Genomic DNA, 23,212 nt, shown 5'->3' with positions numbered 1-23,212 from the left:
TCAAATTTTGCATTGCCAACAAGGAGGCAAGCAAACATTATGGACCTCCTGATGGAGATGACAGAATACATCACCATCTATGAGCATTTTTGCCAAAAATGTTTAAACTAAATCTGTCCCAAGGAAGCAATCAGACAAATTCAGAATGTGAGCCATTCTACAAGATGACTAGTCTATACTCTTCAAAAAGTAATTATCATAAAATTGTTACTTATTAAATTATCAATAGCCCAGAAAAACGGGAGATCAACATGTCCAAACCAGTAAATGTTATGCCATAACATCTTGATAAAATACATGATGCAACCATTTTTTAATCATAAAACTTTCCTAGCAATATTAAAATGTTATAATATACTATTAAATAAAAAATAGCAGGCTGGGCATGGTGGCTCACACCTGTAATCCTAGCACTCCGGGAGGCCAAGGCGGGAGGATAACTCAAGATCAGGAGTTCGAGACCAGCCTGAGCAAGAACGAGACCCCGTCTCTACTACAAATACAAAGAAATTAGCTGGACAACTAAAAACATATAGAGAAAAAGTTAGCCCGGCATGGTGGTGCATGCCTGTAGTCCCAGCTACTCAGGAGGCTGAATCCAGGAGTTTGAGACTGCTGTGACCTTGCCTGATGCCATGGCACTCTAGCCCAGGCAACAGAGCAAGACGCTGTCTCAAAAAAAATAGCAAAGCTACCAAAAATCTATACTGTAACTGTAAGAAGGTAATATATAAACTAATGAATGTAGATCTTTGGCAAAGTTACAACCCAATGTGAGTTGAAACTTTTGAGGATGTTGGGATAGGGTGAATATATTTTGCATGTGGACAGAGGTGAATCTTTGGGAGCCAGAAGGTAGACTGCAGTAGACAATGGCCCTCCTAAGGAGGTCAACATCCTAATACCTAGAACCTGTGAATGTGTTAGGTTACATGGTAAAGGGGAATTAAGGCAGAAGATGGAATTAAGGTTGCTATCATCTGACCTTGAGATCGGGAGATTATCCTGGAATTATCTAGGTGGGCTCAACGTTACCAGAAGGATTCTTATCAGTAAAAGAGGGGGACAGAAGAGAAAATGTCACAGCCATTGCTGTCTTTGAAGCTGGAAGGGGACAATGAGCCAAGGAATGGGGGCAGTCCTCTTTGAAACAAAAAAACAAACAAAAAAATAAAAATAAAGGATTATCGCCTAGACCTTCCAGAAAAGAATGCACCCATGCCAAATGGCCCTTTATTTTAGTCCAGAGAGACCTGTATCAAAACTCTGACCACTCGATAAATGTGTGGCCAGGAGCAATGGCTCGCGCCTGTAATCCTAGCACTCTGGGATGCCAAGGCAAGAAGATCGCTTAAAGTCATGTGTTTAAGACCATCCCAGGCAACACAGTGAGACCCTGTCTCTACAAAAAATTTTTAAAATTAGCCAAAGGTGTTGGTGTGCACCTGTAGTCCCAGCTACTTGGGAGGCTGAGGCAGGAGGATCACTTGAGCCCAGGAGTTTGAGGCTTCAGTGAGTTATGATCATGCCACTGCACTCTAGCCTAGGCGAAAGAGTGAGACTCTGGCCCAAGACTATAATAAAGCTCATTCCTTGACTGGACTAAGATGATCATCTTCTACTCTATCTACCTAGCAAAGGTAGACATCTTCCTCTCTGGAGAAAGACACATCCAGAGCATCTACAATTTTTCATATACAATGTACAGCATTAAATCAACACTTGGGCTCAGCAAAAGACAGAACTAAATAACAAAAAAAAAGCAAAACAAACAAACAAACACACTTGGCAATTTTCAAAGAACTGGAATCTTTAAAAAAGAAAATCAAATGAAATTTCCAAAACTGACAAATACAATTAAAGAATTCAACAGATATATTTAACTGCAGATTATACACAGCAAAAGATGAGCTTAATAAACAGGTATATAGATCAAAAGAAAATATTCTATTTCTCTATGTAGCATAAAATATCAGAGAACAAGAAACATATGGGACACAGCAAAAAGTTCTAATGCATGTACAATTGAGTCCCAGAAGGAGAGAAGAAAGTGAAGCAGAGGCAATATTTGAAGAGATAATAGCCAAGAATTTTTTAAACTGATCAAAGGCACTCTAAAAACCCTAATTATTGAAGACAATCTAAAAGCCCAACGCAGAATGAATAAATACAACGGAAACCACACCTACATATATCATGGCAAAACTGCCAAAACCATAGTTGAAAAAAAATCTTAAAAGCAGTCAAAGGAAAAAAGACACTTTAACCTCAAAAGAGCAACAATATTAATAGACTTTACTATAAATGATAAAGACATAAAACACAATAAAATGACACTACTTAAAAAAAAAAGTCAACCTAGTATTCTATACCTTGGGAACACAGTCTTCAAACATCCAAGAAAAACAAAGGCATTTTCAGATAAAAATTGAGGTGGCTCTTAGCCACCCCACAAGCCCTGAAAGAAATACCAAAGAAAGTGTTTAAATTAAATGATAAATGTGCTAGACGGTATCTTGACTTGTTTTACTCATAAAAACTATTACTTGAAAATAACCAATAAAACCTAATCTCCTTACTATTATATTACTTTAAATACTTTGATTCAAAAATCCAAAGGAATGAATTTTTAACTCACTATAAATAAAGCTTCTCAATAAGCAGAAATCTAAAACCAAAGTAAAATAATATATCAACAAGTTAAAAGCCATTTTTTAAAAAGAGCAACAGGAAAAGTTTTGCTTATTTAAACACGTCTGGCTAGAACTATAAAAATCAAAACGTTTAGTTCTATCAACTTTAGTTTTACATGAGTCAATAAAGAAAATATACACATTTGGCTTACATTTTGTCTAAAGTGACTAAAATACATACAGATAAAGATAAACTCTGAAATTAATCATCCTAGTGCCCACTCTCCACTGTCTTCCTTCAATTAAACTGTTTTGCTATGTTTTACACTTCAAACTAGACCATATTTTTTTAAACAAGGAAAAATCTTTTATTTAAATTTGAATAGGTCTGTAGCATCAGAGAAATATATAAAAACTTTAAATGGAAGAACTAACCACATTTCAATGAAGAATCTTGGCTTATTTCAAGTACAAAATGCTACAAGATTATAATCAACTCATTTTGTGAGATTTTCTTTATCTCTGAAATAAGAATAGTAAGACATTCATTTACCCAAATCTTTCTAGAGGTTTAATTTACATTGTATCTCATCTGCCTAATCTCCAGATCCTTCTAGATACAATTACATAGAAATAGACTTCATGTAATCTCAAATAAATATATACATTTCTTCACAGTAGTTCTCTTCCATGACCTCTCAGTTCACTCCTATCCTTCACTCTGACATCATTTCAGAGTTAAATCTTTAAGGCTCTAGCTTTTTCTTTCTCCTCTTTTGTTTACTCTACCTTCTTAAATACTCCAAACTTAAAATCTACATATGGCCCTTTTTAAGACTTTTACTGCTCTCCTCATGCAAAGTTAAGTGAAGTTTATCCTTCTACTTGCATTGTTTAACCACCCACAACATCAATGATTTTCATCTTTACAAGTGCATACCAAACTTCTATCTTATTTCCTTCATGGGTTCTAAAATGCTTCCAATCAATAGTTTATTTCCACATGGTAATGTTAGTATCCTTAACTAAATCCTCCAAGTTCTCTTCAACGATAAAAGAAAAAGAGGAAGAGGAATTAGCATTATTAAGTGTATACTTCATAGCGAGTTCTGGGGAAAGATATTTTGAATTCTCAACAAGATAGTATTGTTCCCATTCACTGAGCCTAGGAAAAAGTAAGAAACCTGTCCAAGGTCTTACAACCAGTAAGCGGGAAAAACAGGAGTAAAACAAGTAATCTGCCTCCAGAATCCACATACTTGGTCGATATTCACCACCCTAAATGAAGGTTCTCCAGTATGAATTATGTTTTGCCTATCAACAACAGAAACTTCCAGTTAAACACTGCAGATTGAATACACCCATTTATCTTCATATTCTCCAGAAATACAATTAAAATGACAGGAAAAAAAATTTTTTAAGCATTAATCCACAAGGACAAAGAACAGAAGAAGTAACAGTAGCAACATAATTCTGGAAACTAAAAGGCAGATAAAAGAACAGTAACCCACTTAGACCAGAAAAAGCCAAAACCTAAGTCTGCAAAGTGCGCTGGTGAAGCCAGTATGAAGCAAGATGCCTAACACAGAATCCCAGGATGGTTAGAGGCATGAAGTCATCGTATGTCTCAAAATCGGGGGTGGGTGAAGCGAAATCGGATTGGTTAAAATCCTGCTTTCATAAAGAACAATTAGACTGCTCAGATCCTCACTCCACTCCTCCATGCTGACATGACCACCGCACCCCAACCCTGACTAAAGATGGGAGTTTTAATTTCTATAAAGGTTTACATAATGAAAATAAAAGTCAGTTAACAAACTCCCTGTGCCAGAGAAACTCCAGTGAGAACTCCCTATCCCATAGCCCCCTTTTCTAGCCCTCTTCCCTAGCTCAGCTCCTAGAAAACAAGCACTCAGGCTTGCATCCACCAGACAGAAGATACCTATTTAAGGACATTGGTCAGGTAAACAAGAGAAAACAATCCAAAAATATTGAGGTCTGGGAGTGGCCCCCATGAAAATACGACCCCACAGTGAAACCTACCAGTCAACAAGTCATACCCAAGTAGACCACACTTCCAGTAACCTTTTAAGTGCCTCATTCTTTGATGTGAACAGACAGCCAACAATCAGCAGAAATATTTAAGGAAAACTTCTAAAAGAAAATCTGACACCAAAACAAACAACAAAAATAGAAAACAATTTGGAGGAAAAAGAAAATTCAGAAAGAAAAAAAATGTAGCCAGGCAAGGTGGCTCAAGCGTGTAATCCCAGCACTTTGGGAGGCCAAGGAGGGAGAACTGCTTGAAACCAAAAGTTCAAGACCAGCCTGAATAACATAGCAAGACTCTGTCTCCATAAAAAATTTTAAAAATTATGGGACAGACACAGTGGCTCATGCCTGTAACCCTACCACTCTGGGAGGCCAAGGCAGGAGGATCGTTTGAGGCAGGAGCTTGAGACCTTGTCTCTACTAAAAACAGAAAAAATTAGCCAGGTGTGGTGGCTTGTACCTATAGTCCCAGCTACTCGGGAGGCTGAGGAAGGAGGATCGCCTGAGTCCAGGATGATGCCACCACTGCACTCTAGCCCACGAGACAGAGTGAGACTATATCTCCAAAAAAAAAAAAAATTACCTGGGCATGGTGGCACATACCTGTCAGCTGCTCGGGACCTAGCTACTCAGGAGGCTGAGGCAGGAGAATTGCTTTAGGGTGGGAGTTTGAGGTTACAGTAAGCTATAATAATGCCACTGCACTCTAGCTTGAGCAACAGTGAGACTCTGCCTCAAAAAAATAAAACTATGATTCATTTCTTCAGAGAAGGGAAGTTCTTAAAGAATGTACTAATATTAAAAAGAAATATTCAGAGAATAAGAAAGAGCTCTTGGAAATTAAACAAGCTGATGATATCATCCAGAAAACAGAACAAAATGCAAAGAAAGCTGGTCATAGTGGTATGTGTTTGTAGTCCCAGCTACTCTGGATGCTGAGGCAGGAGGATCCCTTGAGTCCAGGAGGCTGCAGTATGCTATGATGACGCCTGTAAATGGTAACTGCACTCCAGCCAGGGCAACAAAGTGAGACACCATTTCTTTAAAATAAATAAATAAATATTTTAAGGCAAAGAAATAGAAAAGTGGAAGAAAAAGAAAAATAGAGGATTAATTTAAAACATAATTTTTAAAATCAAATTTCCAGAAAGAAAATAATAGAGAGGAAGAAATTTTCAAAGAAATAATATTAGATTCCCTAGAAGTAAAAGACATTGGTTTTCAGATTGAAAAAAAAAAAAAGTATCCAAGATAATGAATAAAAAAGATCCACATGAAGACAAATCATTATGAAAGTTCAATAACCCAGAAATAAAGAGAAAATCTAAAGAAAAAACATTCAAGGACAAAAAAATGAATCAGGATATCAAAGCAGCACTATACATCAACAGCAACATTGAAAACCAGAAGACAAAGAAGCAGTGCCTTCAAATTTTGAGAGAAAATGGTTTCAACATTTCCAAACATATAAAGTCTCAAAAAACGGGGGGAAAAAAGCACCTTTTCACAGGAAGGTAATGGAAACTGTGCTGTGTCAAAACAAACAGAAAAGGCAACAACATGAAAATAAAGACAAACCAAATCTAATATAGGAAAAACAGGGAATTTCCATATCAAAAGTAAAGAGAACAGTTGTAAAATATGTATCTGACATATATATTCATGGATCTAGAATAAAGAATTTCAATAATACAAAAATAAAAACACAACACAAAGTTTTTTAATGCACAAAAGATTTGAACAGACATTTCACAAAGAATGAATTTCAAATGGCCAATGCGTACTTTTAAAAGTGCTCAGCACCATTAGTCATAAGGGAAATTTAAAAGTAAACCACACAGCATGCAAGGAACTTAGAAGTTGCCACACCATCCTAACAATTAAAAAGTTGAACAAACTGAAAAATCAACAACTCTTCTTAGACCGATCAGAAAAGTGAAATCACAGGACAAACCACTGCCCCCAAAATTGGAGATAGGCACATGAATATGGAAAATCATAATTTACTGGAGCAGAAACCCACAAGCAGAAACCTCCCCAGTAACCAGTGTCAGGGGAGGAAAACCACCTAAACTGGAATTGACAAACTGCTGAAGGCTCAGTATGTAACAAGACTGAGACTTAAAACTTTAGAGGGGGGCTGGGTGTGGTAGCTCACCCCTGTAACCCTAACACTCTGGGAGGCCAAAGCAGGAGGATCATTTGAGGTCAGGAGTTTGAGACCAGCCTGAGTAAGAGTAATCCCCCCCACCCCCCGGCCCCGTCTCTACCAAAAATAGAAAAAATTAGCCAGGTGTGGTGGTACGCACCTATAGTCCCAGCTACTCAGGAGGCTGTGGCAGGAGATCGCTTGAGCCCAGGAGTTTGAGGTTGCAGTGAACTATGATGATGCCACTGCACTCTACCCAAGGCAACAGAGCTAGACTCTGTCAAAAAAAAAAAAAAAAAAAAAAAAAAAAAAAAAAAAAAAAAAAACTCCAGGGGGTTTATGACGAGGGACTGGTCATGGGGGTGGTGGGAACAGTGTGCCTCACAGTTTTGTAAGTTTTACCTCCAGAAGCTCTACCAATTCTTCACAGTGATTGGGAGGAAAATCCCCCCCTGCTTCTGGCAAAGGGAAGGGGAAAAGAACAGTTTTGAAATACACCAAAGCATTCTGTTTTTCTTAACAAAGCCTGCCTTCAGGAGAAATTACTTTACCAGAGCCTAACCTACATGGGGAAAGGCAAACACACAACTCCAGCTCCAGCCCCCACCTCGCCCACCCCCTGCCAGCCATCTAGTCTCACCTTAGAGGGGTATAAGAAGCACTTGTGAAGTTCACAATCCAGGGGCACAGACTTCCCAAAGGACTGAGACCTAGTCATAGGACAACAAAACACTTCCCTCCCCACAAAACCTTACCACTATGTTACAAAAGGACTATTTACTGCAGTTCCTTACCCAGTACACCTCATATCTCTCATTCAACAAAAAATCACAAGCATACAAAAAAGCAAAAAAACACAATTTGAATAGAGTGAAAAATTATCAGAACCAGACAAAGATATGACAGGAATGTTGGAATTATCAGACCAAGAATATTAAAAAACTACGATTGATAAGCTAAGGGCTTTAATGGAAAAAACAGACAATATGCAAGAAGACAAGGATAATGTAAGCAGAAAGAAATTCCAAGAAAGACTCAAAAAGAAATGATAACAAATGTACCAAATGAAGAACCTTTTGATAGGCTCATTAGTAGACTGGTCACAGCTAAGGAAAGAAATCTCTGAAATTGAGGATATGACAAAGAAACTCTCAAAACTAAAAAGCAAAGAGAAAGAAGAATTAAAAACAGAACAGAATATCCAAGAACTGTGGAAAAATACAAAAGGTATAAAATACACATAATTAGAATAGCAGAAGGAAAAGAGAAAAAGAAACAGATACAATATTTGAAGCAATAATGACAAAGAATATCCCCCATATTAACATCAGACACCAAAACACAAATACAGGAAGCTCAAAGAACACCAAGCAGTATCAATGCCAAAAACAAAAATGCCCTACACCTAGGCATATCATATTCAATCTTCAGGAAATCAAAGATAAAGAAAAAACCTTGAAGGAAGATAGGATAAATAAACCTTACTTATAGAGGAGCAGAGATAAGAATTACATATGACTTCTTCTCAGAAACCATGCAAGCAAGAAGACAGTGAGTGAAATATTTAAAGTGTTGAGAGAAAAATAGCACCCACCTAGAATTCTGTACCCTGCAAAATTATCCTTTAAACGTGAAGAAGAAAGACTTTTTCAGACAAACAAAAATTCAGGGAATATGTCATCAGCAGACCTGTAAGAAATGTTAAAAGAAGTTTAGACAGGGCCGGGCGCCTTGGCTCAGGCCTGTAATCCTAGCACTCTGGGAGGCCGAGGCGGGCGGATTATTTGAGCTCAGGAGTTCAAAACCAGCCTGAGCAAGAGCGAGACCTCATCTCTACTAAAATTAGAAAGAAATTAATCAGACAACTAAAAATATATATAAAAAAAAAAATTAGCCGGGCATGGTGGCGCATGCCTGTAGTCCCAGCTACTCGGGAGGCTGAGGCAGAAGGATCGCTTGAGCCCAGGAGTTTGAGGTTGCTGTGAGCTAGGCTGACGCCACAGCACTCTAGCCCGGGCAACACAGTGAGACTCCATCTCAAAAAAAAAAAAAAAAGAAGTTCAGACAGAAGGAAAATGATATAAGTCAGAAACTTGGATCTACGTAAAGAAAGGAAGAGCATCTCAGAATAAATAAGTGAAAGTAAAATAAAAACTTATTTTTCTTATTCTTAATTCATCTAACAGATAACTGTTCAAAATAATAATAGCAACAATGTGTTCAATTATATATGCATGTGTGTATATATAAATACACATACAAGTATTCATACACACATGTACATACAGTGATAATGACATTTCAATGATGGACCACATATATACAATGGTGGTCCCATAAAATTATAATATATCTTTACCATACCTTTTCTATGTTTAGATATGTTTAGATACACAAATACCATTGTGTTACAACTGCCTACAGTATTCACTACAGTAACATGCTGTACAGGTTTGTACCCTACGAGCCACAGGCTATACTGTATAGCCTAAGTGTGTAGCAGGCTATACCATCTAGGTTTGTGAAAGTACACCCTGTGATGTTCACACAACAAAATCACCCAATGATGCATTTCTCAGAAAGTAACCCCATCATTAAGTGCACATGACTTAATTAAACACACACACACGCACAGATAAAGACTGTGTTAAATAAATTTAAGAAGGGTTAAATAAAAGTGACATCACCAAATGTTAGTGAGAATGTGGAACAGGAACCCTCATACTAATGGCAGATATATATACAGTACCATCACTTTGGAATAATGCTTGGCAGTTTCTTATAAAGTTAAACATAGCGATTGACATAGCAATCAACTCCTAGATATTTATCTTAAGAGAAATGAAAATCTAACCTAACCATAACAAAAGAAGTTGTACAAGAATGTTCACAGCAACTTTATTCACAATAGCCAACCAATGGAAACAATCTATCAACAGGAGAATGGATAAACAATTTATGGTATATTCACAAAGGAATACTACATAGCAAGAATGAACTACCAACACATAGAATAACATGCATGAATATCATAGATAAAAGGCTAAGCAAAACTACCAAAATGTTGAGAATAATAATTATTTGTTATATAAACAACTGCAAGATCCTATTTATAATGTTCTCCAATAGGCAAAACTAAATCTAAAGTTAAAAAAAAAAAATCAGAACAGTGGTTGTTTCTGGGTGGTATGGAAAGCACTCTGGGAAGATAGAAAATATTCTATATGGTAACAGAGGTATAGGTCACACATAGTGTACAATTGTGTATTTCAATGTATGTAAGTCTTATCTCAAGAAAAAAACTATGAATGATAATGGGAGGAGTGGGTAGAAATATAGATGAAACAAGAATGGCACAATGTTGACTGATATTTGTTTAAACTGGGTAATGAGGGGGTCATTAATATCATTTTGTTTTATTTGCATATATTTGAAATTTTCCATAACCAAAAGAAAATGTTGAGGAGTTTGAGGTTGCTGTGAGATAGGCTGATGCCATGGCACTCTAGCCCAGGCGACAGAGTGGGACTGTGTCAGAAAAGAAAAAAAAAAGAAAAAGAAAGAAAATATTTCTAAGTGCAGAAGAACAGGAGAGCAACCAGTTTAGGTTAGAGAGGAAGACAAGAAGTATGAAAATAATATTCTCCTAGACTAGACAGGCCTGAAAAAAAAAAGATATGAAAATAATAGGCCCAAAAGAGTCCATGGATGACTGTCAAATAATGTTCTCTGACTGATGATTTGTTTCTTCCAGGATGACCTACAGGGATCTCTGATCTACAGTCAGATTATGGGAAAGGAAATTCACTTGGAAGGGAAAAGACAAAGTCCTCTAACATAATAAAAAATATAAAATAAACCCTATATAAGCTAGACTATAAATGTTCTATGCTTCAAATCTTTTTTAGTAACAGCTATATTGAGACATAATTCACAATACAAAATTCATCATTTTAAAATATACAACTTATTGAGTTTTAATATATTCATAGTTCTACAACCATTAACTACCTAACTCCAGAAAATCTTCATTACTCCAAAAGGAAGTCTATATCCATTAGCAATCATTCCCCATTTCCCCTCCCTCCAACCCCTGGAAATCACTAATCTGTTTTCTGTCTCTATGGATTTGCCTATTCTGGACATTTCATATAAATAAAATTATATGTGGCCTTTGTGTTTGGTTTATTCGTTTAGCATAATGTTTTCAAGGTTCACCCATATCATAGCATCAAGTACTTCACTCTATTTTATAGCTGAGTAATATTCCATTGTATAGATTCTCCATATTTTAATTATCCATTTACCCATTCACAGACATTTGGGCTGTTTCACTTTTTGGCTGTGCATAATGTTCCCATGAACATCCATGTACAAAGATTTGTGGACATATATTTTCAATTTTCTTCAGTAGATACCTAGAAATGGAAAGCCTGGGACATATGGTAACTCTGTTTAACATTTTAGGAACTGCCGAACTGTTTTTCAAAGTGGCTGCACCATTTTACATTCGCATGGGCAATGCATGAGGGTTCCAGTAGCTCCACATTCTTGCCAACACTGATTATTGTCTGCCTTTTCCAGTATAGCAATTCTAGTGGGTATGAAGTGGTATCTCATCATGGATTTTATTTGCATTGTTGGTTAACAATGCTGATTATACTTTCATGTGCTTATTGAGCATTTGTGTGTGTTCCCTGAAGAAATTTTTATTCATATCCTTTGCTTTTTAATTGTGTTATTTGTCCTTTACCTGTATTGTAAAGCTTGATATTCTCTGGATACAAATCCCTTACCAGGTATAATTTGCAAATATAACCTCCCATTTTGTAGGTTGTCTTTAAATGTTTTTGATGTGTCCTTTGAAGTACAAAAGTCTTCAATTTTGATGAAATTCATTTATTAATCTTTTCTTTGGTTGCTTTTACTTTAAGGTATTATATCTGAGAAACCATTGCCTAATTCAAGGTCACAAAGATTTAATCCTATGCTTTCCTCTATGAGTTTTATAGTTTCAGGTCTTACATTTAGATATATGATCCATTTTGAGTTAATTTTGGCCTATGGCATAAGGTAGGGCTCTAACTTCATACTTTTGCATGTAGATATTCGGTTGTCCATAGCACCATTTGTTGAAAAGACTATTCTTTTCTTCATTGAATTCACTCCTGTTAAAAACTGGTTGATTGTAGTGTAAGGATTTGTTTCTGGATTCTCAATTCTATTTTACTGACATATATGTCTACTCTTATGCCAGTATAACATGTCCTCATTAAAATCACTTTGTATAAGTTTTGAAATTGGAAAGTGAGCTGTCCAACTTTGTTCTTTTTTAAGTTTGTTTTGGCTATTCTGGGTCCCTTTCATTTCCATATGACTTTTAGGATCAGCTTGCCAATTTCTTCAAAGAAAACCAACAGGAATTTTAACAGAGATTGTGTTTAGTTTGCAGATCAATTTGGGGAGTATTGCCATCTTAACAATATTAAGCCTCTGGTCTATGAATGTGGAATGTATTTTCATTTATTTAGGTCTTTAATTTCTTTCAGTGGTGTTATGCAGTTTTCAGTGTACAGCCTTACACTTCTTTGATTGTATTTACTCCCAAGAATTGTATTCTTTCTGATGCCACTGCAAATGGATTGGTTTTCTTAGCTAGTGTACAGAAATAAAAATGATTTTTGTAAAGTGATCTTGTATCCTGCAGCCTTGCTAAACTTACTAGTTTTAGTTGATTTTCGTGGATTCCTTAGGATTTTCTATACACAGTCATCCCTTGGTATCCACAGGGATACCATTGGTTTCCAGGACCCTCCCCAATACCAAAATCCATGGATGCTCAAGTCCTTATATAAAATGGCATATTTGCACATAACCTACGCACATCTTCCTGTATACTTTAAATCATCTCTAGATTATTTATAATACCTTATACAATGCAAATGCTATATAAATAGTTGTCGCATTTTAAAATTCGTATTATTTTATTGTACTGTTATTTTCTTCTCCAAATATTTTCAGTCCACAGTTGGTTGACTTGCAGATGTGGAATCCATGGATGCAGAAGGATGACTGTACAAAATAGATCATCTAAAAATAGAAATAGTTTTACTTCTTTCTCTGTATGTATGCCTTTTATTTCTCTTCCTTGCCTAATTGCTCTGGCTGTATCCTACAGTAAAGTGTTGAATAGAAGTAGTGGTAGTATCAGGCCTCTTGTTCCTTATGTTAGGGGGAAACATTTAGTCTTTCACCATTAAGCATGAAGTTAGCCGAGGATGTTTTATAGATGTCCTTTATCAGGTTGAGGAAGTTCCCTATTTCTAGTTTATTGAGTATTTTTATCATGAAACAGTGTTGGATTTTTTCAAATGCTTTTTCTGCATCTATTGAGATTATTATGTTGTTTTTGTCCTCTACCCTATTATTATAGTATATTGCATTGACTGATTTTTGTATATTAAACCAACTTTGCATTCCTAGGATAAATCTGAGTTGGTCATGGTATACAATCCTTTTTATATGTTGCTATGTTCAGTTTGCTAGTATTTTGTTGAGGATTTTTGTATCTATATTCATAAGGGATATTGGTCTGTAGTTTTCTTCTGATGTACTGTCTGGCTTTGGTAATAAGGTAATATTGGACTAATGATTTGGAAAGTGAAATCTCCTCTTCTAATTCTTAGAGGAGTGTGAAGGATTGCTGTTAATTCATCTTTTAACATTTGGTAGAACTCACCAGAGAAGCCATCTTAGCCTGGACTTTTCTTTTTGGGAAGCTTTTTTTTTTTTTTTTTTTGAGACAGGGTCTCACTGTGTTGCCCAGGCTTGGCATCATCATAGCTCACTGCAACCTCCAATTCCTGGGCTCAAGCAATCCTCCCACCTCAGTCTCTGGAGTACCTGGGACTACAGGCATGTGCCACCACACCTGGATAATTTTTCTATTTTTTATAGAGATAGGGTCTTGCTCTTGCTGAGGATGGTCTTGAACTCCTGACCTCAAGCAATCCTCCCACCTCAGCCTCCCAGAGTGCATTTTTGTTTTCATTTGTCTGAAAGTATTTCCTAATTTTCCTTGTGTTTTTTGTTTGATTCACTCTTTGTTTAGAGGTGTGTTGCTTAATTTCCACATATTTGTGAATTTTTCAGAATTCCTTGTTATTGATTTCTAATTTCATGCCATTGTGGTCAGAAAACATTTTGCATGATTTCAGTCCTTTTAAATTTACTGAGGCTTGTTTAATGGCCTAACATATAGTTTATGCTGGAGAATGTTTCATGTATACTTGAAAAGAATGTGAATTTGGCTGTTGTTGTGTGTAGTGTTCTATAGATGACGATTAAGTCTTGCTGGTTTATTGTACTGTTCATGTCTTCTATTTCCTCATTTGTCACCTGTCTAGTTGTTCTACCCAGTACTGGAAGTAGAGTACTTATGTGCTACAACTATGATTGCTGAATTGTCTATTTCTGCCTTCTTGTTTCATGTACTGTGGGGCTCTGCTAAGTGCATACATATTTATAATTGTTATGTCTTCTTTATGGCTTGACCCTTTATCATCATATTTATCTCATAATTTTTGTCTTAAAGTCTATTTTATCTGATATTAGCATAACCACTCCAGCTCTCTTTTGGATACTGTCTACATGGTTTATCTTTTATTTTTTGTCTTTCATTCTAAAGTATGCCTCTTGTAAACAGCATATAGTTGGACCATCACTGAAATTTTACATAATAAAGTTTTAAATAAGGCCAAAATACATAGAAAGACATACCCTCTTTTGAAACTGAAGAAACTACTGTAAAGACTAAAATATTCAAGAATTGCCAATAAATTTTTTTTAATGGCAAAGAAAAATTTGTTCCACCAGATATCACAAAAAGATGTGTGTGTGTGTGTAGCACTTTAAATCAATGGGGAAAAAAATGGATCTTTTTCAATGAAAGGTATTAGGACAAGTGGCTTTCATTAGGAAGAAAATAAAATTAGATTATCTCCTAGACTCCAAACTAAGCTCCCGTTGCATTATATGAAAATCAAAATTACTAAAACATGATAGAAAAACATAATAGTGGGATGGGGAAGACTTTTCTAGGCAATACATAAAAGCCAGTTTTTAAAATTTCTATACAACGAAAGATACCATAAGCAAACTTAATGTAAATTAACTAATGCAATTAAAGCCTTTGGCTTAAATATAGAGTAAATGAGTGAATTCACTTCCGGTCCATCATTTGAAAGTCCACCATCAAGAAAGTCAATTAACCTACCGAAACAACCAGTTTGGGATTTTTTTTAAACACTTGAAAAATGAGGATAATAATTCCAACTTCACAAGCTGTTTTAACAGTTAGATGAGAGAGTAGCTATAAAAACATCTACTATGAGGTCAGGCACATTACAAAAGCTTGTCTTTATTTCAACTTTGCATTAAATGAAGAATGGGAAGCTGCAAGGAGGAATATCAGGATTCCTGTATTTTGGTTCATAATAAAATTACTTTATAATTCCATTCTACCACTTCTAAAATAAAAACACATTTCCCCTTATCCCTTGCCCACTGTATAATGTGATGTATAAGGTGTCAGTTGTTAAGTTTATCTGTTCCAAAGATGGAAGGTAAAGTGACAAACAGCCAGGATTGGCACCAGCTTAATAGCAAAACATAACCAAGGTGTATACAGTAATCACATTTTATTCCAATATCTTTCACCCATTAAAACCTTTCACCCACAAACGTCTTTTTTTTTAAAGATTTTATTCTAAGTTATTGAACAAGAATCATAACAGAAATAAAATCTATAAATGAAAAATCTTTGGGATGGTGTACAATAGACATTGTTAAAGGATTAAAAAAATAATGGTATCAAATAAAAACTGAGTGTTTGACAGCTTACTAAGGCCAATATTTTTATACAGGGCAAAAGTCTTTCACAATTCAGAAAGATTTAATTCAGCTTTTTATTTTAAACAAAATATTCACTTCCTGAGTGAAACAGAATATAAAGTTTTATAAAATCCTAAAGAGCTACTACACATAACTAATATACTTTAGGGCCCAGACAAATTTAAACTTCTGAAACAAATGATGGTCAACATGTAAAATTTCTACTCAAAAAAAAAAAGTACATTTAGACACATTTACAGTCTTGTAAATTTTTAGATAAACAAGATTTTGACCTTTAAGCTGATTTTAGACTGGTGTTTGAAAAACTAAAAAGGAAACCCAAAATTACACAATGAAATATGCCCTCCAATCTAAAAAACAACAAAAAATGTTCATTGGAATGTAAAAGTAACCATTGACTATTCAAATTACTAAAGACAATGTTGCAACTGCAAAATCCTTCTCTCCTTTCAACCAGTCCACCTATATTTTCCTCATCCATTTAACAGGAAAATGAATGTTTAAAGCTTGAACAGTGGTGAGATTTTTCTTCAGCAAGATCTGACTTTTGTATTAATTTTACAGCACCCAAGGCAGTTATATATATGCTGGACTTAAATGCCACAAGATTCATTTGTGAAGGAAAAAAAAATGGAATTAGTTTAAAGACAGCACAATAGATCAGGACACTACAAGAGCAGCTGTCATGCTATCAAAAAACAAGCAGACCTCACAAATTTTCTGTTTTCATCTGAGTTTCAACATATCACTCATGACATGCACAATACTCTTATAAGTCAAGTTTCTCTTGTACATATAGCATGTGAATAAAGACTTCTGAAATATTCTTTTCGAATGCTACAAAATCTACATAATAGGATTATAAAATAACTGTAAAAATTAGGAAAGTAAATAATGAAACTTCTGTTTCTTGGCATTCTTCCCTCTATTGAAAATCTAATCTAGGTCCCAAAAATGTATACAAGATGTTGGAGTTCTTGAAATCTTGGTATCTCTTCCCAATTTGCAGCCAACAATAATTGGAATACTGGAAACAATACTTGAAAATCTCTAATATCTTTATTTTGCATTTATTTATCTTCTTTAGAGATGGGGTTCCACTGTTGCCCAGGCTGGAGTGCAGTGGCTATTCACAGGCACCATCATAACACTCACCAGCCTCAAACTCCTGGGCTCAAGCAAGCAATCCTCTGGCCTCAGTCTCTGGAGTAACTGGAATTACAGGATTACACCACTGTGCCTGGCTGAAAATCTCTAATACCTTAACTAAAATAGAACATTCAAATTTAACAAAAGTTCACTATAATATTCCATACAACTTAATCAGTATCCTGCCCTCATTTTATATTCAATGATTCCTTTATTTCAAAAACAAAGACATCACATGGTTTGTGACCAACACCAGCAGCTAGAAGTACTTCCAAATTACTTCTCTCAACTTGTTTTTTAAAAAAACAAATTTAAAATGTGAAACAAAGGGAGCACAAAGTTACATTCTTTATGAGAAAAATGCCATGATTATTTTATTTAAAAAAATAGCTGATTCACATTAATAAAAATTTCACAAAAAGCAGAACTTTCTAAGGTACACTTTAAAAATTACTTCATTTGCTACACTGTCCTGGAAAGTAACAAGCAAGGCTGTCCTAGACAATCTCTGTGTGTCTCCTGAGTCCTTCAATTTACACGGAACATAAAAATTTCAAAAACGAATGGCAACAACAGCAATCAAACCAAGTGCAGTTTTTTTACAAGCAATAGCCCTAAGCTCCGAATAAAATTAACACCCAAATAAGATAAACGGACAAAGACAAAAAAAAAAGTGTTCGTAAATTTTCTCTAAGGAGTTCCTTAGTTTTACTATTCTTTTCCTTGCTTTTCACTGAAAGGAGAATGGGAAATCAAATTAACAGTGATAAGATGAGAATAGTTAGTTCCCAGTCAGAAGATGCAAGAATTTACAGTCTAGCCTTGGCCCAGAGATCAGCGGGCGGACACAGACCAACCAATGCTCAGAGGAAGCTTTCAAGAAATGTCACTATCTAACGGAAGTTTTAAGGCCATATTTTTTTAAGGCCTAAGGCCAGTCTTGTAAATACACTGTAAAATACAACCTATGAAAACTCCATTCTCCAAAACAATTCAAGAGTTTCCTACGATGCTCTAAACGGACACCCTCAGGACCGCCGCCTCTCACATGGAAAGAAGGCCAGCCCGTGTGAATCGGAGTGCCCCCACGTCGGTTTGTGTGACAGATCCACTGGGAGCATCCGACTGTGATCGCGGCCCTCCAGGGCAGAGGCTGCTGGAAGACGAACATAAATGTAATCTTCATGACCCTCCTACTTCCGTTCTCAAAACAGAAATGCACTGTTTCTCCTAGTCCTCACTCCTCAGCCCAGTACCTCTCGACAGTCATGCCCCCTTCAAAGAGCTTAAGTGGAAAGAAAAAGCAGATAATCACGAACCGGGGTCGATGGAATGCGGTTGGTCAAAGCACCTCCACCCCTGACTCCGGTACGAATCAATCCCAGTTCCCTCTTGAGAGTCCCTCTGGCAGGGGACACGAAGAAGCAGAAGTCGACGTTCCAGTTCGCCCCCTACTCCTTCCTCCCCCGAGTAAGGGGAGCGGAAAAGCGCAAAGAGGAACTAAGCGAACTGCAAGAGGATGCCCTGAAAGCTCCTCAAAGGGCGGTGGGGAGGGGGTGGAAACCAAGAAGGAGCGGAAGGAAGAGGAAAGGAAGAGCAGCAAGAAGAGGAAGGGGGCGAGAGCGCGCGCCTGCAAAGGGGACGAGACTTCGGGAACGCATCTGCACCCCGTTTCCTCCAAGCCGGAGCGGGTGCGCCCGGCCTCCGGGGTGCTGCGCCCCGGGCAGGGGGCGAGGAAAAGGAATAAGGAGGCGGCGTTCCCCTCCCGGCCACAGCCTCTCCCCTCGGGAAGGGTCGGTCAGGGGCTGCAGTGCCCTCTCAGGGTCGCAAGCGGCGGCAACGGCTGCTCGCCCCGTCGGAAGGCGCGGACTGCGGGGCCCTCCCCCAGTTCCGCAGGGGCCGGATTCACGCCCCCACCGCAGGGGGAGGCAGCTCCGGGGTAACGCCGGTCAGGCGGCCGTGCCGGTTACCTGAAGCGGGGCGAGTCCTTCAGACACTCCTCGAAATCCACTGTCATCTTCATCCTGCCTCCGCCTAGCCTCGCAGGCGGCGCTGGAAGAGCCAAGGGGGCCGCGGGAGCGGCCGCGCTGGGGACCCAGACGGCTACGGCGGGCGCACGGCCGCGACTAGCGCTGTGCGGAGCTGCGGAGGGCGCCTCGCCCGCTGGTCATAGCAGCCGCCAACACAGCGACGGCTCGTCAGGCCCCAGTCCGGCCCCTCTTCTCCCGCCCCCAGCAGAGCGCTGGCCTCAGGGAAACGGCCGAGGAGTGACAGCCCTGGCCAGCCAGCCACGAACCCGGCGGCCAGTGGGCGGAGCTTCCGGCAGCACCGCCTGCGGGCGCTCGGGCAACGCGCCTGAGCGACGGCAGCCTAAGCCAATAAGCAGTGCGACCGTGGGCGCCGCCTTGCCACAACCACCCCCGAGGGCCAACCGGAATGTGCGGGCGTCGTTAGGCGGGACGCACCGGTTGCTGGGAGGCCGGGCGCTGAGGCTCCTTGGGAAGGAAGTCACATGACTGAGCGCCGCGCTTTCCTCCCAGCTCCCGCCTGTTCTCCGGCTTCCTCACCCCGCCCAGCTGAGCTGCCAGCGCAGAGGAACCTCCTCCTGCAGGTCTTAAGAAGGAAATTTGCTTTTTAAAGCCGCCGTGGCAGAAATCCGAAGGGTTAGGGGCAGAAATTATAAAAGGAAGAGATGAGCTAAACCACTGCTTCCTCGCAGTTTAGAGAAACTGAGGCCAGGAGAGGGGAGCGAGGGTAATTTTAATGATAAAATCCTTCATTCACTTATTGGTTTCATCGCTTAATAATTTGGAAATTGCTCCCATGTACATCTTTTCATATAACCAGAGACCACTTCCTGAAGGAACTGGCAGTTGGGATGGACATCGAAAGATCAGAAGGATTTAGACAGGTATGAGAGGTACGGCGTTTCGTGTGGAGGAACTGCTCTCAAAACCGCGGAAGACTTTCCTCCTAACTTGACTTTTCTCCCAGTAGTTTTCACCTCCTCTACGATGATGGGGTTCTGAAGACCAGGCACATTGTATTCCACCTTGCAACACCTGTCCCTCTGATCCATAATTTTTCTAGGAGCACTTTCATGTTTTTATCATCTGATCCTCACAATAACCCTACAACGCAGATATTTACCACACTCCTTGATTTTAAGATGCGTTCACTGTAAAAAGTACAAGGATACATTATATTCAAATGTATAGTTTTTAAACCAACCTAAAAAGCATCCATAAAAGTGTATATATAGGGTGCTCTAACAGCATAGTGACTCTGAGTGGGAATCTGGAGGCAAACTTACTGGATTTACATCCTACCTTTCTCACTTTAAAATGAAGATAACACCACTGATTTGATAGAGTTATCTGGTTAATACAGTGCCACACAGTAATCATAGTAACTGTTGGCAGTTATAATTGTACCACTTTCTTCAGTACCACAATCAAAGCTTAAGGCCTAAACCCTCTCACTTTCTGTCTAAAGTCTTTATATAACCTTTTGACCATCTGGCTAAGTATGGCATGATGGCATACAGGTTTTCATTAACCTATGGTTATATATTGATCTCTTTAGCACCTTTAGAATTTAACGGTAAAATTTTGATACATTTCAAAGAATATACAAGCATTATGTATGCTTCTTCCTTGGTTATAAACTTGATTTGTTAATTGAATTGCATATCACTAGAATCTACACAGCTTCTCTTGATAGCTAAAAACTATTGACTATTAAATGTTCAGTGTCCTCAAACACATTAGTGTGTCAGGACAACCTCTCCTAGCATTGTAACTTCAATGTCAAATTTACCAAGAGAGTTGGCAATTTCTGCTACATTTGGTTGCATTCCTGATGCATGACAACTAAGCTGCATACACTATAACTTATTGTTTCAAAGTTTCATCACAGTGTAGCCTTTTGGAAGACACCTAAGGTGACACTTTGGAGGTCAAATTAAAATTTAACTGCATGGCACCACAAATGTACATAACTCAGCTAATTATCAAATGAACATCTTTCTGTGGATGGCTAACTTTGCATATGCCCAGTTAGTGATAACACTGTCACAGTTTTTCTTCTTGCCCTGTGATAAAGCAAGCCTTTTGGGGTGTCAGTTGTAAGATATGTCCTAAATTAAGAAACTTTAAAAGTGGGGTGGGGTGGGAGCAGTGAGTCTTAGAATAGAAGAAATATAATATTATTATCTTTGTCTTATAATAATGGAAACTGAGGCCCCAAGATATAAAAATTTGTTACCAGGTGACTGAGGCCAAACACAGGCTCCATGACACCAGACCCTAAGTAGAAACTGCTCACCCTGCCCTTAAGAATTCTGCCTTTGCAGCTATGGCTCTACCTGCGTGGCAATCTCTCTTTCATCCCTTCTTTAAAACACAGCTCATATGCCATCTCCTTCGGGAAGCTTTCTCTGTTTGCTGAAATACAGACTTCTCTTTTCAACACATAATGAAAGTTAGTTATACCAGGCCCAGTCTACACTCTAAAAGGATATAAATTATCAAACCTTAAATGTTTCCCAAATTTCTTCTCCCCAGACTTCTCACTACCTCCCTACAAACTCTCTGAAACCCTGGATAGCCATAGATCTTTCTAGAATGCTTCTAATTTCCTCTAAGGATACTTTTGACCACACATCCTCTTGAGCAGAGGTTGTTCATTCTCTCCTCCCTGGTACTCCTAGGTCAGGATATATAGTCAGCAAGAGCCTAACCCTTAATGACTTACAATTTACATTTCATGTTCATGCAAGGATTTCTCCTTATTTGAGGCTAATGCCAACTGGCCATACAACTGTCTTAACTTTCCTCATTGCTATTACCCACCAATTTCCTAGTAACTCCCTGCCTCAGCCTGGCTAATTGCATTGCAGATTATCTCAAGAAAAGGGAGTTATGATGAGGGTAACTATGGGCACCCTCATTGGAACTGAGAAGGACAGAAACCCAGGTACCCTTGAGAACTGGTTTTCCTCACTTGACATCTGTATCCTCTTTCTTTCCTACTCCCCCACCCCCACCAAGTTTCCTCTCTGTTCTCTTATAGGTTCTGCTCCCTGTGAACCTAGCTTGCTTAGAATCTATCATTGCTACTGATTTCTTCCCCAGAGACCCAGCAGGTAATGGAAATGAATGAAGCTGGCCAGGTGTAAACAGTGTGGAGTGGTGGAGGAAGTGGAAAACAGAAAGCTTGTGCCCTGTGTACTGTTCAGCTCCAGTCAGTTTCTACCATGCCTGATCTTCAGATTTTTACAAAAGAAGCCAAATAGCCAGGATTTAATGTGAAATCTCCCCATTTTCAAATATTTGCAACCCTTTCAAAATATTAAACAGCATTGCACAAGTTATAAAAATAGTTTCAGAACCACTCTGCAACTTCTATACATTCCTTGGCAATTCTTCAGATACAGCCTTTCATCTTATGTTCCTGGTGTTAATCACTTCCGTCTGTTTCCCAAGTCTCAGATCTCAGGAGAAAATCACATTAGCCCAGATCATCTTTTCATGTCAGGCCACACAGGTCGTGGGTTCTTGGCAAGCCAATAGAGCGATGGAATCACTCAATCATTTGTACAGGGAGGAGGGTGGGAATGTGGGCTGCAGGACAGCTGACTGGTAGTCAAGGCATTTTCCCTAAAAGAGTATGTTGATGGCTCGGCCCTATGAAACACAGCTGGTAAACATTCACATTCATCCAGGACTTTGGCCCGTGACTCACAGTCCTCCACCCCAACTTCTGCCATCAGCTAAGGTGACCAGCATTCAATCATTCTTTCTTTCATTCAGTAATATCCATCGAACATGGTAATCTAGCCAGACCTTATAGTAGGCTCTGAGATTTACAGATGAAATGAACAATCTTTTCCCCCTAGAACTCTCAGAACATGATAAATTCTGTGCCAGGGTTATGCACAGGGGGCTACAAATACTCGGACAGACATTTCTCCTGGGAAAGGAAATAAGGTTCTCATATCTCTGCAGATACAAGGAATCTTGAAAAAGTAAGATCTAAGAAAAGGCAAAGAAGGTCTTTCCATGGACCTTTAGTCACCAGGAACTAACTGACTAAAGGACAGAAACAAGAGAAACACCTGGTCTTCAAGAGTTGTAAACAGAGCATATGGCTTTGGAAAAGAAGCAAGACATGAAGCTAGAGAGGTAAACAATAGCCAGATTACAAAGGACCTTGTTTGCCACACTAAAGAATGTGTATCTTAAAGATATGGGAAGCCAGGCCGGCGCGGTGGCTCACACCTGTAATCCTAGCACTCTGGGAGGCCGAGGCGGGC

The 23,212-nt window shown here is 38.4% G+C and overlaps 1 protein-coding gene across 1 annotated transcript in view; it reads right to left on the bottom strand.

Moving 5' to 3' along the window:
- Positions 1-23,212, bottom strand: part of ACAP2 (ArfGAP with coiled-coil, ankyrin repeat and PH domains 2) — a 161,126-nt gene that overhangs the window by 134,689 nt on the left and 3,225 nt on the right. Inside the window, exon 3 of the mRNA XM_012639804.1 lies at positions 18,867-19,059. Within this exon, the coding sequence (XP_012495258.1) occupies positions 18,867-19,059 (193 nt within the window). The remainder of the gene's footprint in view (positions 1-18,866; positions 19,060-23,212) is intronic.

The sequence above is a fragment of the Propithecus coquereli genome, unplaced genomic scaffold (assembly GCF_000956105.1).
Source record: "Propithecus coquereli isolate 6110/MARCELLA unplaced genomic scaffold, Pcoq_1.0 Scaffold10, whole genome shotgun sequence".
NCBI classification, from domain to species: domain Eukaryota; kingdom Metazoa; phylum Chordata; class Mammalia; order Primates; family Indriidae; genus Propithecus; species Propithecus coquereli.
This window is presented reverse-complemented; position numbering and strand designations above follow the sequence as displayed.